Genomic DNA, 14,785 nt, shown 5'->3' with positions numbered 1-14,785 from the left:
GGTCTATGCACTACATGTATAAGCACCCTGTGATGAACCCCGCTTACCAAATGTCATTTGGAAAGTATTAAAAACACAAATTACAAGGTCACTTAGTCATAAGCCGAAAAGTGACGACTGCACGTGAAGAGCTTAGATTGTCCAGAACCATCAGGGGGTAAAATCTCTTGCCATCTGGCTGAGCTTTCCGTCGTTCCAATACAAAGCTAACTCGCAGTTTTCTAAACAACCCCCTCGACCGACAACAAAGAGCAACAAAGAGCAAGCAAGCGCATACGTACCGGCGATGCGGTTGATGAGCGACCGAGACTGGAGGATCTCATCAGCCAGGCGCTGAGCTGTCGGCAGCACCTCGGTGTGGTGCTCGGCTATCAGGTACTGCAGCAGCTTCTGCAGCTGCTCCCGGTCCAGCTGGAGCAGCGTCTCTGCACAGCACACGCAGAATGACAGAGATGTCCCAAACGTACTCACGCTAACACAGGCGCTCTCCCACTGCACCGCGGCAGTGGTTGAACGGTCAGAGTGTCTGCCTCCCGATGCGGGAGGTGCTGGGTTCGATTCCCAGTGCTGCCGGGCACCCACCCATTTTTCTAATGGGGAGAGAAGGAACCCTGGCCTGGCGCTCGGGTTGTGGGTACTCATTTGTCGAGAAAATGGCCTCTCCTTTCCTCTATCTTCTTTCACTTCCCTCCCTCCAATGACACTGAGCCATGATCCGTTAAGGGTTACAGAAATAAGCATCTTTCTTATTCTCAAGCCTCTACTGTCCTAGTACAATCGTAATATGCTTACTGCTTAAAGGAAATCATTGCCAAATTTTGAGAACTGTGGATATGCAGATTACACACTTAGATATGGCTAGCTTCTTATGCTAGAAAATGAGCACTATTTTTTACGTGTGGAATGTAATTAACCAAATGTTGCCAGCCCTCAATGTTCCAAGTTCTGCATCGTTTCCAGTATGCACCTATGACATTGTTTTTGTTTCAGTACGGCTCTCAAATAAAATATATATGTCCCTGTGTGCTTTCGAGATGCAGCCACTTATTTTCCAAACATAAAGTTGACATGTAGTGGCGCAAAACCCTACATTATGTGAAACCGGGCTTGCATACACAGTTTCATTTCAGTAGGCATTTAAGTATGTTGCACATACCAAGTGTCTATCCGACATCTATGCAAGCATGAAGTCGAGATTCTTGGGCAGTAATGCACACACAACTGCTCTAGTGCAAGCGTGACGAAAGGCAGCGACTTACCCGAGATGGGAACTCGAAGCCGGACGCTGTCGGCATTCCGGATTCGGTAGATGGCCAAGGCAACCACATGCTGACACCAGAAGATGTCGTGCGTCTCGCACGTGCATGTTACCGAGGTGATCTTACACCTGGAGAAAGCACAGGTGAATGGGAAGACGTCAGTTGCATGCCACTGACAAACGGCACAAAGTGGTCAAAGGATATTGAGGCCAAGGGTCGCTGATGTCAAAACATGTGTTCAACACACTGCAAATACTACAGCAGTCAATGCGGTGATGAAAGTGAGTACGGCAAGGTGACATTATACATTACGCAAACAGTCAGGGTAGGGCTATCACATACGCGAACTGAGAAAAATAAACTTCCATATCGCTCTCCATGAACTTGTCTTTCTCCAAATCAGCCTGTCTGTCTCCATAAAGTAAAACTAGTGCCCGCAATCGTGTCAACGTAAACGGGCAAAACTAGCAAGCACACACTGCATGCTTGTGTACTTGCGACAACACGCGCAGATAACTTGCGCAAGTTGATGAACGAGATGCAAAATGTTGCAAAACGAGGCTTCTTTCTTGTGTTGCGGCAATGACGACATAACACTGCACCCTTTCAAAGAAAATAACAGCAAGCAGTTCTCAATGAGCACCCTCCTTGGGGCTAGCCTTATCGGCAGAAGCCATGTTGGGGTTCACATAATACAAATAACAACAGACACAATGGGATGTCAGCAAGTGCACATGCAGGTTCTGACGTACACCAAGTGCTAGTGCCATAATGAAACTTCCGCACACGAAAATGACAGAGGGAAAGAAAGACAAGACAGCACGAAGTGCTGTCTTGTCTATTTTCCCTGTGTCATTTCCATGTGCTGAAGTTTCATTATGGATCCGTACTGACACGCCCAATTGCGCACCCCAACAAGTGCTACACTCGGGCACAGCTCATCTCGGCAGAGGAGCGAAGGCTACAGAGGCGGGGCTTCCGCACATTCGTGTTACTTTGCAAGTAGTACGGCAGCCTGCGGCTGATTTCAGTTTTGCTCACTCGCACCGTTCGCGTGTTTAGAAAAACACATCCATGAAAAAGTGTGAGTGGGAGAGAGACATTTCGATTGTTCAGCGTCACGTTACGAGTATATTTTTCTGGGAGAACTAAACAGCGTGTTCGCAGTCACACACTGGCCTCACTCGTGACGGTCAGCACACACAAGACATGAAACACAAGAAAGTACACGACACAAGCGCTGCTGTCTATGTACTGAAAGTTTGATGGAAAAAACGTGGCATATTTAAACAGAAAGCAAGGCCCTGACAAAAACTCATCTCCCCCGACCAAGTATTTAATCACGTAGGTTGTAGATACAAAACTTCAGCATCAGTGAGAGCTATTGATGGCCGGCTCACGCGCTTGTCCTTTCGCTTTTATCATTTCAAACGCTTCTGCAATTTCACGTATGTGCTGGTCCTTGTGCCTCATCACTACTGCAGTTTTCTTCAGCTGAGCTGTGCAACCGCACTGCCGGCAATGGAAGGAAAGATGCGTAGATGGTGTACCTTTTGGAGAACTAGCATGCTCTCTTAGACGCTGAGACATCGTCCAGTCTGACTGATGTACGTACCACTGCACGACAAAGGGATGGAGCACACCACTCCGCTGGCACAGTCGGTGAAACATGTGGAGTGCTTTATATAGCAAATTTCACCGCTGGCAGCTGCCCCCCTCCCCCCCATTGTGCACCCTTTTGTCAACGCGTGCGCACACACTTCCCAGCTCTGTTGCCAGCACGAAAGATGACATTTATGTCGACATGGACGGCTATCTTCTTCAAGCGGTATGAGACAGAGTGCAGATAACGGCGATCTTTTTTCGCCTATCCGAGGGCAAATCCGCAGCACCTAGACCCTCTTTTTGTTCTCGCCTCAAGCATTGTTGCAATCGCTGTGAGCCAGCCATCGATAGCTCTCACTGATGCCGAGGTTTCGTATCTACAACATACGTGATTAAATACTTGGTCGGGGGTGATAAGGTTTTGTCTGTGCTTTCCTTTCTGTCCAAAAATATGACAAGTTGTTTCCATTAGACTTTCAGTTGACAGAAAGCAGCGTTTGTGTTGTGTACTTTCTTGTGTTTTGTGTCTTGTGTGTGCTGACCGTCATGAGTATGTTCCAACTAGCCCAATTTTCTACACCGCTTCAGTTCATGACTGGCTGCGCATGTCACGGATGCCATGTTTACTTTGGAAGACAGGTGTACTGAAAACGTGGTGCTGTCCAAGAAATGGAAAGGAAAGGAAGACATTTTTTGCAAAGTGAACAGTAACTGTATTTTACCTACGTCTACCTGCAACACCTTGAGTCTCGTAGTAAATAAAGCAGCATTTATTTCAGCTAGGCAAATGGAAAAGTTATCAGTAAGCTTAAGTACTATTTTTTGGTGCGCTAGCGGGAATTGTGTTTCGGTTCAGTAGCTTCCACAGTACTGACAAGAAAAGTTGTCGCCGGGTATAGTGAACACGTATCACACACTCTGGACACTTGAGGATAAGTTCTTCCTGGGTGAGTTCGTGTTTGCTAAACCTGATGTTAGTATAGCACAAAAACTTGAGAACAGACAAGCTAGAGGAAAGGAAGACAGGGGTGTCCCTTTTTTTTCTTCCTTTCTTGTCTTGCAAGAGCCAGTTTTGGCCAAAGACCACTGACCACGTGGTAAGAACGAGCTCGCAATGTGACAAACGATTTGTTGGTCAAAGTGGCTGTACAGAAGCGCTATAAGGTGGGCTAGTTGGTGTTCATTCATCTTCAGTGGTGCGCTAAGTGAAAACAGACACAGTACAGGACAAATAAAATACAGGAAACACGACGTCGAGCGCTCGACGTTGTATGTCCTGTATTTTATTCGTCCTGTACCGCGTCTGTGTTCACTTAGCGCACCACGATGAATGAACAGAAGCCTACACACTGTCACTGTATAAACGCTTGAAATGTAAATGCGCTAAATGCATAACTATACGATAAGCGAGGCGTGCTACGTATGTAAAATAGATCACAATGTGATCAAATAGGCTAAAAAAGAACTCTGTAGTTGCAGCTCTTTACAGCTAGCGCTAGCGCTGTCCAGGCCCTTGAAACGAAGGGTTCATCGACGTTTGATGCATTACAAAAACAGGCCTAAGTGTGTAAACATTGTGAATAATTTGGGATAGTAAACGTATGCTTTTACTATCCGCAGAACCTAAAAACCAGACAGGCAGAAAAATACACAGTGAGATAAGGTCCTTGAGTAGCCCTGTGTGTGAATTCTGTCAGCGACGACCAAATGCCGCGTGCCACTGCGGTGTACAGAATAAGCATGTAGTGTGACGAATGTGAAGAAAACACACGGCCATGCACATTCCATTTTGCAAACCACGACACGCAGCATTGAAATCAGTCTGTTCAATGTCATTTTCTCGATGAATATGAAAAAAAAGAAGGAAGAAAAACAATCAATTTGCATTACATTAGACAGCCTGCAACCTTCAAAACATCTGGCTTTTTTTTTTTTTTTTTACAATTCCTACAAACGCGTCATAAATCACCTTTCTTTCTTTCGCTCATCTGTTATAAGAGAAACTATGTGACGTTCCATGCAAAGGCGCAAAAAAATGCTTAGATATTGCCCCAAGCACCCCACAGCACTCTTTTCGGACAGGAATTTCTGGCATTAAGCTCGCGAGCAGATTCCAGATAAGAACCTCAGCATGTGCATTAGGACAACATACCAGGAACAAGAATACAATCTACAACTTTACGACAGCATGAAAATGTAACTGCATCGAGGAACAGAAAGGTTGCTTGGCAAACAAAGAGCATCTGCTTAAGGCGAAAAGAAGAAAGATGTTTGAAGATCTAAAAAGGGGGAAAAGAATTTCGCTGCCCCCAACAGTTTACGAAGCAATTCCTTACCCTTTCTAAACAGGCTTGAAGAAATGTTAAGGGTGGCGTTTTACTAAGAATCAGTCGCGACAAAAGCCAGCAATGTTTTACACGTGGCTGTGAAAATATATGTGTGCATTGCAGATGAAAAATGGTTGCTGACTTGGAGCTGGGCTGCACTTTTAGAAACAGCATGCCCATTCTGCATGATCTCTGATAGGTAATGTCAACACTAAACAAAAGTAAGGCCAAGAAGTCATAGCATAGAGACAGTAAGAATAAATGTTACCACTGCCTTGGATCGGCGCTTAGCCCTTTGTAGGACAGCGGTACAAATGTGTACTTTTTCACTGCATTTGAAACACCCATAATAAAAAAAATGGCCAGAATTGGCGCCGCTATTACCGTTGGTACCATCTACAGAGGTATAGAAGAAGGCTATTTTAAGTTTTTACTTCGCGACGACATGTGGCGCAGATAGTAAATTGGATTTTGCACGTGCCTTGATTACTGCTCGCTATCCGCTGCAGTGGCCTAAATGAGCGCCTTGAAGACATCGCTTCAACATGCCTGTGAAATATCCCATTTTACCCACTTACTAAACAGAACCTAGCGATTCACTTGCAACACAGAAATGTTTGCTGCCCTTGTTATTCAGTTTTCTTCAACAAACCATTTTTGGGTTTGATTGTGGCTGATGATGCTAGCCCTAATAGGGCAACTATCGCGCTGGTACAGTTGCACATAGGCAGCATTTCCACTTTTATTGTAGCGGAGCTTTTATTTGAACGAGCAGCGTCTATTGCAGTCCGTTTTAGGTGCACCTTATTACTGTAGTCACGAAATCGCGTTGGCTGATGCACACATGTCGCAGGTCACCTTTGCGTGTGCTAGTCATAAATGCACAGTAGCTATCTGTGCAGCAAGTGCCAAGTTCCGCTGTGCATTGAATGCTTAAGGTGGTAGGCCACTCAAAAGAAAAAAAAATTTTTAAGAGCAGCCAGCATTGAAATAACTTTTTCTTCAAAACAAGCATGTCTTATTTAACTCACCCAGCCGTTTGTAGTGCAAAAAATTCATTATTTATTTATAGGAAGGTAATCTTTGTCAAAAATTGCCTTAAAAGTGGTAGTCATGCCAGCCGTGATAAGTGACTAATGGGTGGCTTCATTCAGCAAAGCTTTGGCATTTGTGTAACTAAAGGTTGGAGCTATGCAATGAACTAGGATAAATATAATGCAGTAAATATCAAGGAAGTAATGTTAAAAAAACAAAAAAGACGGGGAAAAAGAGCCAATTTAGACTGAACCTGTTTGAAAAATCAGCTGTGAATTCAAGAATATTTCATCCATTTCTTTTATTCTAGTTCACAGCATAGATATATATGTTGTAATCTAGTGTACAAAATTTCAGTTCAAAATACACACTAAGAAAAAAGTTATGAAAGTTTGCATCACATGACTTGGAGGAAATTCTTATTTTGAGAAAAACGTAAACAAAGATTTCAGAGCTTGCAAAAGGTGCGTGTCCCCCTTATGGCTGTTTTTAGAGATTTAAAAGCAATTAGAGACACAAAGTTATAGTGAATGGCATCCTCTTATGTAACAGTCAAAATAAAATTTATAAAGTGTATTGAATATCATTAATATAGACAAACGAACACTTGCTTTCAAAACCAACGCAATGTGGTTTCGGTTTCGCTATTCGAGCATAGGGTATGGAAAACTTGCTGAAACTCGGAACCAAATGATGATAGAAGGATAATTTTTGTTGCAACATATTTTTTTAATGTTTGGGCGTGCACAAAAATAAAAAAACTAAAAATCGACCTCACGAAAAAATATTGACTTTTGAAGTGGCCTACCGCCTTAAAACAATTCTAAAAGTAAACAGCCGCATTAAATTTGTAAATAACATTTCTGTTCAGAACTTTTTTTCTTTTGGTACCACCTGAAGGCAGTGGTGCATATATGTCCAACTTTCTTCTCAGAATCTATTCTGCTGACTTTCTTGAAAATGGTGTCAAACATTTTCTTAAGTCATCTTAAACGTTTCTCTGCAGATTTTAATAAAAAAATTTTTAGTTTAAAGGTGGTGCCTCACAAAGGGTTAATACAGATGAGCAGAATAGACAAAGAGCGGGGTCATTTTTTTCTGTCTTTTTTTCTGCCTTGTAACCCATAGTGGTTATTTTCAAGACTGTACGTCAACTTAGCTAAGTTCCTGCTGGATATTGCTTGGAAAAGGACGTGACAGCCAACCTTTGTGTAAGTGCTACAGAACATTTCAAATGTGTGTCACTTGAAAGAAGGCAAAGCAGATAGGAGTGTGTGAATATCAAAAATATTCTAATGTGCAAATGAGTAACAACCTACTCGATGCGGTATTCAAATTGAATAGCTGCTATTCGTCAAGAATATTTCTTCAAATAGTTTATTTTTTCGATGGTAACAGCATTCAAATAATTACGAGATTGGCGCAAAAACACAACTATAGACTTCATCCTTGGATGTATATATTAAAGGCATAAAGCATGACAGCTTGCTTAGTGCATTAGACTACATACATTGCTCAGAGAGCTGGACTTTGTTGAATATATAGCAATCGTTCACACTCTGTGATTAGTTCTATGCATTAAAACAATAAACTTACTCATTCCTGATGCCAGATTTTCAGTTTCAATGCTGCAGTTATGAACGCCGAGATGTGAACGTCATATTGCCTCAAGTGTCAATACGGCTGTTCAATATTCGAAAACTATTCGAAGCGTACTCAATTCAATTTGCTTATGGCACCGTTTATTTCGTATTCGATTCAATCTCACAAATGGCGATTCGCATCACCATAAAGACTGTAATGTTTTAGAGCGTAAAAAAAATCAAGGTAGCCTCGCACTGCGGGTGCCAAGCCTGAAGGAAGTGCAGAGCTGCACGGCCTTCTTTGTTTGTCTTTACTCTTCTCTTTTTTTCTTCCTCTGTTTCTTTTTTTTCTCATCTCCATGTCTTTTCTACACCTTCTTTGTCTCTGTTTATTTCCATTTCTTTCTTTCTCCCTTCATGTATTTCTTTGTCTTCCTCGTTTTTGCTATATTCCCCTTTCTTGCCCTTCTTTCTTTCTCTCTCTCTTTCTTCTCTTCCTTTCTCTCTATTTCTCTCTTTCTTTTTATGCTATGCTTTAATCTCTCCCTCCTCCTCACTCTCACTTTCCTTCACCTCCACCTTGCTGTAGGCTATGCTATGCTCGACTAGCGTGCTTGGATAGCCGAGTGGTCAGGACACTCGCCTTACGTGGGTTCGAATCCCGCCTCGCCAGGAAATTTTTCTCGCCAAGAATTTCTCTCTTTCTTTCGCTCTCTCTCTGTACTCGTTCTCTCACCCATCAGAGTTATTCCATCTCATGCCGGACAAATCGGCGTATGTGTTTTGGGAGCCAAGCAGAAGATCAAGAAGAGCACTGAGAGGAAGAAGAGGACGAAGAGAAGACGTGCCGATTCATGACTATATAGTTTCTGTTTGCACTACTTGGTGCAACGAAAAGCTTGCAGAGCTTCGCTTTTAAAACACATAAATAATTTGAAAGCCCGTATGCTTGGGCATGTTGGTAATCCATGTTCACTTTTTTTTAGCCCACAATAAGAGCATTGTGTCCGTGCCATTCTTTTACGTCCTTATTTTTATTCAGCACTAAAAGAGTGAACGCAAGTCATCGTTAGTGAGTCAAAATGCAAGCGTGTACTTGCTCCTCCATTTTGACCAAGCATGCCAGAATATGCATGCCTCCATGTTACTCTCAATTTGCACAAACAAAATGAAAATGTGGGCAACATTCTCTATTTTAGAACCCGCTGCAGAGTCCAAGGCTTGCATTTGTTAAGCACCTGTGCTACATCACATGGCTGAGGAGCAGAGTTGCCAGGTGCTGCCAGGCTAATAAGCGAATAATCATTCCTAAAGAAGCCCCAAAAAAAGCGGCGTGGCTTTTGTGAAGAAACCCAAAAAAAGCAGGAATTTAATAAATGTTCGCACTCTTGAATTTTTTTTTTAAATGTAGTAAAGAAGTTGCTCAAGTACGAAAGGAAGTAAAAAAATAACATTAATAAATTCTTACAGCAAAAATATGCGCAACTATGAACAAAAGCACATATTTACTTTTTAACATAGTCTCCATGGTAGTCTCTGCTCTGTTCATTGTGCGTTTGCCAATGTGTCAATAATGTTACTTGTTGACTACTTCTACGCATGTTTTAGTGGCATGCTCAACTATACAAAGTCATCGACAAAAGCGCTATCAGTGAACTTATTTACCTCAGCGATGTATCAGTAATGTATTTAAGTAACTGTATTTGCAGGACATATGTGAATAAGCCCAAAAACCACAACAAGTGACTCAGTGAAAAAAAACGTCCAAATCCGCTCATTGCAAGCAGAACTGGAAAATCTGGCAGAACCAGAAAGGCGTATTCAGGGTGTCTTTCTGCCATGCAGCAATAACAGTAATCTAGCTTGCCTGCACTACCTTTCTGAAAAACTGGGCGTTCCCTACTTTGCTATCAAGAATGCTACGTCCCGCTCCTAGCGCACACGGTAAAGTACCTGATGCATGTTGACAACGCAGGCAAGATGGATGAAGATTATTGTTGTGCGGCATAAGGTCATTCCAAGTATGCCTTGAGTTTTACAGAGTATGAAAGAAAAAAAGGCCACTATACTGTGGCTTGACGAAACTTCCATCTCCAAAAGTGATATAAGCCGAAGTGAGTTGGCGGGCTGGTTGGTTTATCATGCTAAGTTTGAACGGCGCGATTGAACGAGGACAGAGTAGAACATGCACACACACACACACACAGCGCTGACTTTCAACTGGAAATGTTTATTTTCATATGCACGTAGCGCATATATATACATACGCGAGTAGGTGAATGTGTATATATATATATATATATATATATATATATATGTATATACGTGAGGAGGTTGTGTTCACCTGCTCGCGTATGTATATATGTGAGCCACATGCATATGAAAATAAACATTCCCAGTTGAAAGTAAGCGCTGTGTGTATGTGTGCATGTTCTACTCTGTCCGCGTTCAATAGCGCTGTTCAAACTTGGAGTGATATAAGAACACAATGGCAAACTCTGCAAGGAAACCTCACCTATCGAAGCTGATGGAAATGCGGAACTTCTTCTCGGGTTCGGCGGGGTATCCCGTTCCGGGGGCGGTGGGCGTCACACTGCCACTCAAGTGAAAACCTGCAAGACCCCCGACGGAAAGGGCAGCATTGGTTAAAGGCACGAAAACAAAACACCACTGGTACAGCAGTGACATCGGTAAATTTGTGCTGCCAGTACAATATGTCGTTTGTCTGTTTTCACTGATGCATGTGTACATGGAGATCCCAGCGGGTATGCCAGACTAGCCCCGTTAATCCCGATTTGTGCAATGAGAAAGAGAGGGCTATTTCACATGTATAGGATACTTTGTCAGGGAGTGCACATCATATTCTTCCCCCACAGGGAAAGGCCAGTCATCATAATCGTGCACAAAGGAGAGCGGGCGGGGGGGGGGGGGGGGGCGGAGAGAACCCCCCACCCCCATCAGCTATGGGGGTCGCCAAACCTACCCTATACCCTTAATCAGTCGGACTTGCCCAGTCACTGTTTAAACCTATGCAGTCTGTTGTTGCACCCGCCCAACAATGCAACATGGCCGCAGCATTCCGTGGTTGGGCACGGTTGGAAAAGATATTTCGCGATCGATTCAGGCATGTGTTTTCTCACTACATTATGAAAAGAGTAAGTAAACTTCTTTTAGTTGAGCTTAGAGTCATTACTTTCGGACCAGAATGGACCAAAGGTTGGAAAGGGTGTCGGACTGCATTGGGTTAAAGTGCAGGGTATGCAGGTTTTTTTATGATAACGGGCTTAGGATCCTTGATATGGCATTCCAGGGACTGTTTACATCCCCGCCTTTACACCGCTGTGAGCAGCACGCCATCGCTTCGTTTTTGCATCCATTATGAAGGTTGTTTTCTCTCGGACTCGACCACTGCTGGGGGGGGGGGGGGGGCGGACGGACGTAGGCGCTGCGGTGAAACTTGGGTCCCTCTCATGGTTTCCCCTAATAGAGAACCCTGCATATGCCTACACTAGTCACATCATCGCTAACACGCCTGCAGATTTACTTAATCTGTCTTTTTCACAATGCCACGGTGTATGCACCCTTCCGCTAACGGAAAAGTCGCAAGACGCCTTGGGCTCTCGGAGTTCTGGCCATACTGGTTGTCTCGTACCCTACCAAAACAGCAGAGGACAGCACAGGAAAATGTGAAAGGCAGATTGCGTTGATAAAGGGGGGCTATGCGACGTAATGATCCCTCCTATTTTATTTTTCTTCATGGAAAAAACAGAAAACACAGTTACACTGATAAGCAGTTTGATATACGCCCAAAAAGACCCACTCGCAAGACAACTGGTGGTTACACCGCGTTGAACTTGCCGCTCCATTTAATAAAGGCGTCATCAATTTTGACAGTGTCTCTTCATATCTATGGAAGAGTGTATGTCCCAACAGGTGGACTAAAATGTATTCTAAACACATCATAGATTAAACCTAAGCAGTTTAGAATACTGTTGCCATTTTTCCTAATGGTACGAATATGAGAGAAGAAATAAACTTCACAATACATAATGCCACGCTAACGCACCGGAGCTGGGGGGTTGCAGCGATAATTTTTTTAAAAAGTTAAGTTCGGCATTCATTCCGTACGTCAGTATAACTCATTTCTTGCGAAAAAATTAGGAAAGAAGAGTCTGAAAAAAATATTCATCAGCACAAAGAATTAAGGCATCTTCGTACTAGTGGTGCCAAGCCAGAAGGAAGTGCGGAGCTGGGCAGCCTTCTTTGTTTCTCTTTATTTTAATTTTTCTTTCTTCATCTCTATCCTTTTCTATTTTCTCTCTAGTTTTTCTGTCTTTTTTCGTCTCTGTCCATTTCTTTCTTTCTCCGTATATGTATTTCTTTCTCTATTTCTTGCTTCCTCTTTCTTTCTATCTCTATATCTTTCTCTCTTTTATGCTCTCTCTTTGTTCCCTTTCTCTCTTTTTCTTTCTAAGCTTCACTTTACTCTCTCCCCTACTTCTATCCTCCTCTCCCTCAATTCTCTTTCCCGTGGCACCTTTGCTATTCTATACAAGGCTATGTTTTGCTCTAATAGCGTGCCTGGATAGCCGAGTGGTTATGATGCTTGCCTTCAGAACGTGTGCACGCGGGTTCGTTGATCATGCGTACGTTGATGGATTATGGATGAATAAACTTTACTTCGGTCCCTCGGAACACGCCCTAGCACGTTGCGGACCGCTCCCACGTCGGAACAGAAAGACCAAGTCTCTGCTGCGTCGCGGGCCCGTTGGACTCCCATAGTTGTGCTTCGAGTCCGGAGCTGGTAATAGCATCTTTCCATTTTGAAGGCGCGATGACCTCGCCACCGCCTATGTGTTCATCATGCGCAGATGCGTACGTTGATCAAGAAACTTTTTTTTTTCGCCAAGAATTTCTCTCTCTGTACTCGTTCTCTCGTACATCTGAGTTTCCGCATTATCGCACCCCTCGCAGGGCAGCGCTCGGCCTCTCGGTCCCCACGTGGGAGCGGCCCGCCATGCGGCCTGCGACACAGTGATCTGTGTTTTGGATGGTGTCGACTTGGCCTTGTTGGTTTGTCATAATCGTAAACTGTTGCGCGGAAAGACGTAGACGGGGAACACAAAAGACACACACGGAGCGCACATGTGTGAGCGCTCCGTGTGTGTCTTTTGTGTTCCCCGTCTACGTCTTTCCGCGCAACAGTTTACGATTGTGTTTTGGAGGACCAAATAAAAGTTTATCCAATCCAATCCAATCCAATCGCAGGACCAATCGGCGCTGCGGGAGAGCGCGCGCCAGGCGCACATGTTCGGGGAGCGAAGCGGAAGATGAAGAAGAGGAGAAAGAGAGAGCGCGGCGGAAGAGTTATTGAGTCGCACGCGCTAGGAAAGTAGGGCCTATTCATGATGATGATAATTTATGAGAACGCGTAACGGCGTAACGAAAAACATAACAGTTCCGCTGTAAATATTTTACCGCTTTGCCATAATGCCGCTTTCGATCAGCGATGCAGTTATGCCTTCTACTGAGCGTACGTTGACCTTGACAATGACCGCGCATATGAGATATGTTTGGTACCGAACAGCAAGAGCAACGCAAGGTCATCGGGAAATATAAATAGCGAACCACCTCACTGGCGGGCTCGGGCTATCGTCACTATATATATCGCCGCGCCTTTATTGTTGAAAAAAAAAAAAGAGTAATTCGCTGATGTGCACAGACTAGCAAGCTAACCCACGCAAAGCACACAGCTGGGAATCAGACTCTCGGAGGCGCGCCTAGCAAATGATAGCAGCGTACGCGTTCCCACGAGAGAACGCCCATTATATTTCCACCCATAGGCGACTACGTGTACTCACGCACGTCACGGGCGATTGCTTTTATCAGGACGCAAACTGCGCATTCTGGGAGGCCCAGACGGTGAGCGAGGGAAAAAGGGGGGAAAAGGAATCATCATCGCCTTGGTCGAGGCACGAGTTGATTACTGCACCGAGACAAAGTGAAGAAGGAAAATGGCAAACCTGATGGAACCTCGCCAGCTTCAGCTATTAACTCTTGAGATTTCATTGGACATAAATATATACGAACCGAACCTCTACAATAACGTCCAAACATGGGCTTCGGCATGGGTGTTTGTGTGCAAACGGGACACATCCCCCCCCCCCCCCCAAGTGCACCTGCACAGCTGCCGTAAAGTGCCACGCGCACCTGCGCAGCTTGTAATGGGTGGGCAGCTGTAAACCATCCACTCTTTGCGCGATGACGCCTGGCGAGATTATACGATTCCGTCACGGAATATTACATGCGTTAAACTACATGACATTATTATACAGTTCTTTTACGAAGCAGTTTCAAGCACTGGCGTGGCACTGCTTGTCAGGCAGAACAACTAGTAGGTTCGATTCTACCACGGACCGAAGATTTTTTTATTATTGCATCTATCGCGACTTTTCGCTCACAACCAAAGACACCGACGCCGGAATTTCTTCGGAACGAGCTCTTTACCGCTCTCGCGTTAATATTATGTGTAGGCCTGACGATGCGTTGTCGAAATCTATGATGTCATGGCAAGTTGGTGCGCGAACCTCAAGGCGACGTCGCCACATTTTTCTTTTATTTTTTTTTTGTGCGCTTTATCGCTTCGCAAAACGTGTTCTCAAGGCAAAGAGCGGCGGTTTTGGTAACTGTCAAAAGGCAACGTACTGATACGAGAAAAATCGTCCTTCTCCTTTGTGTCCACAACTATAGTAATCTGTCACACCCAACAGGAGGCAATCAATCACGTATTCAACGCATTATTTGAATTCTTACGTTCTTGCGTGCAGCATTGTTTTGTATCTATTAAGTAGCTCGTCCATTGTTACAGAGTACTGATATGTCTACAGCTTATTCTGTGCGCCTCATAATTCACGTTCAACATTTCACTGCACGCGAAGCCCTGCATATATGCAGCGGGACACGTGCCGTGCTTCAT

General features: G+C 44.1%; 1 protein-coding gene across 1 annotated transcript in view; it reads right to left on the bottom strand.

Annotated features, from left to right (window-relative positions):
• LOC119405281 (zinc finger SWIM domain-containing protein 5) overlaps positions 1-14,785 on the bottom strand; it is a 54,080-nt gene that overhangs the window by 31,893 nt on the left and 7,402 nt on the right. Inside the window, exons 2-4 of the mRNA XM_037672098.2 lie at positions 10,325-10,421; positions 1,260-1,387; positions 282-425 (exon numbers count right to left, since the gene is read on the bottom strand). Coding sequence (XP_037528026.1) covers positions 282-425; positions 1,260-1,387; positions 10,325-10,421 — 369 coding nt within the window. The remainder of the gene's footprint in view (positions 1-281; positions 426-1,259; positions 1,388-10,324; positions 10,422-14,785) is intronic.

This window comes from Rhipicephalus sanguineus, chromosome 9, assembly GCF_013339695.2.
Source record: "Rhipicephalus sanguineus isolate Rsan-2018 chromosome 9, BIME_Rsan_1.4, whole genome shotgun sequence".
In the NCBI taxonomy this organism is placed as follows: Eukaryota; Metazoa; Arthropoda; class Arachnida; order Ixodida; family Ixodidae; genus Rhipicephalus; species Rhipicephalus sanguineus.
Note: the sequence above shows the minus strand (reverse complement) of the source record. Positions and strands in the feature narration are given on the sequence as shown.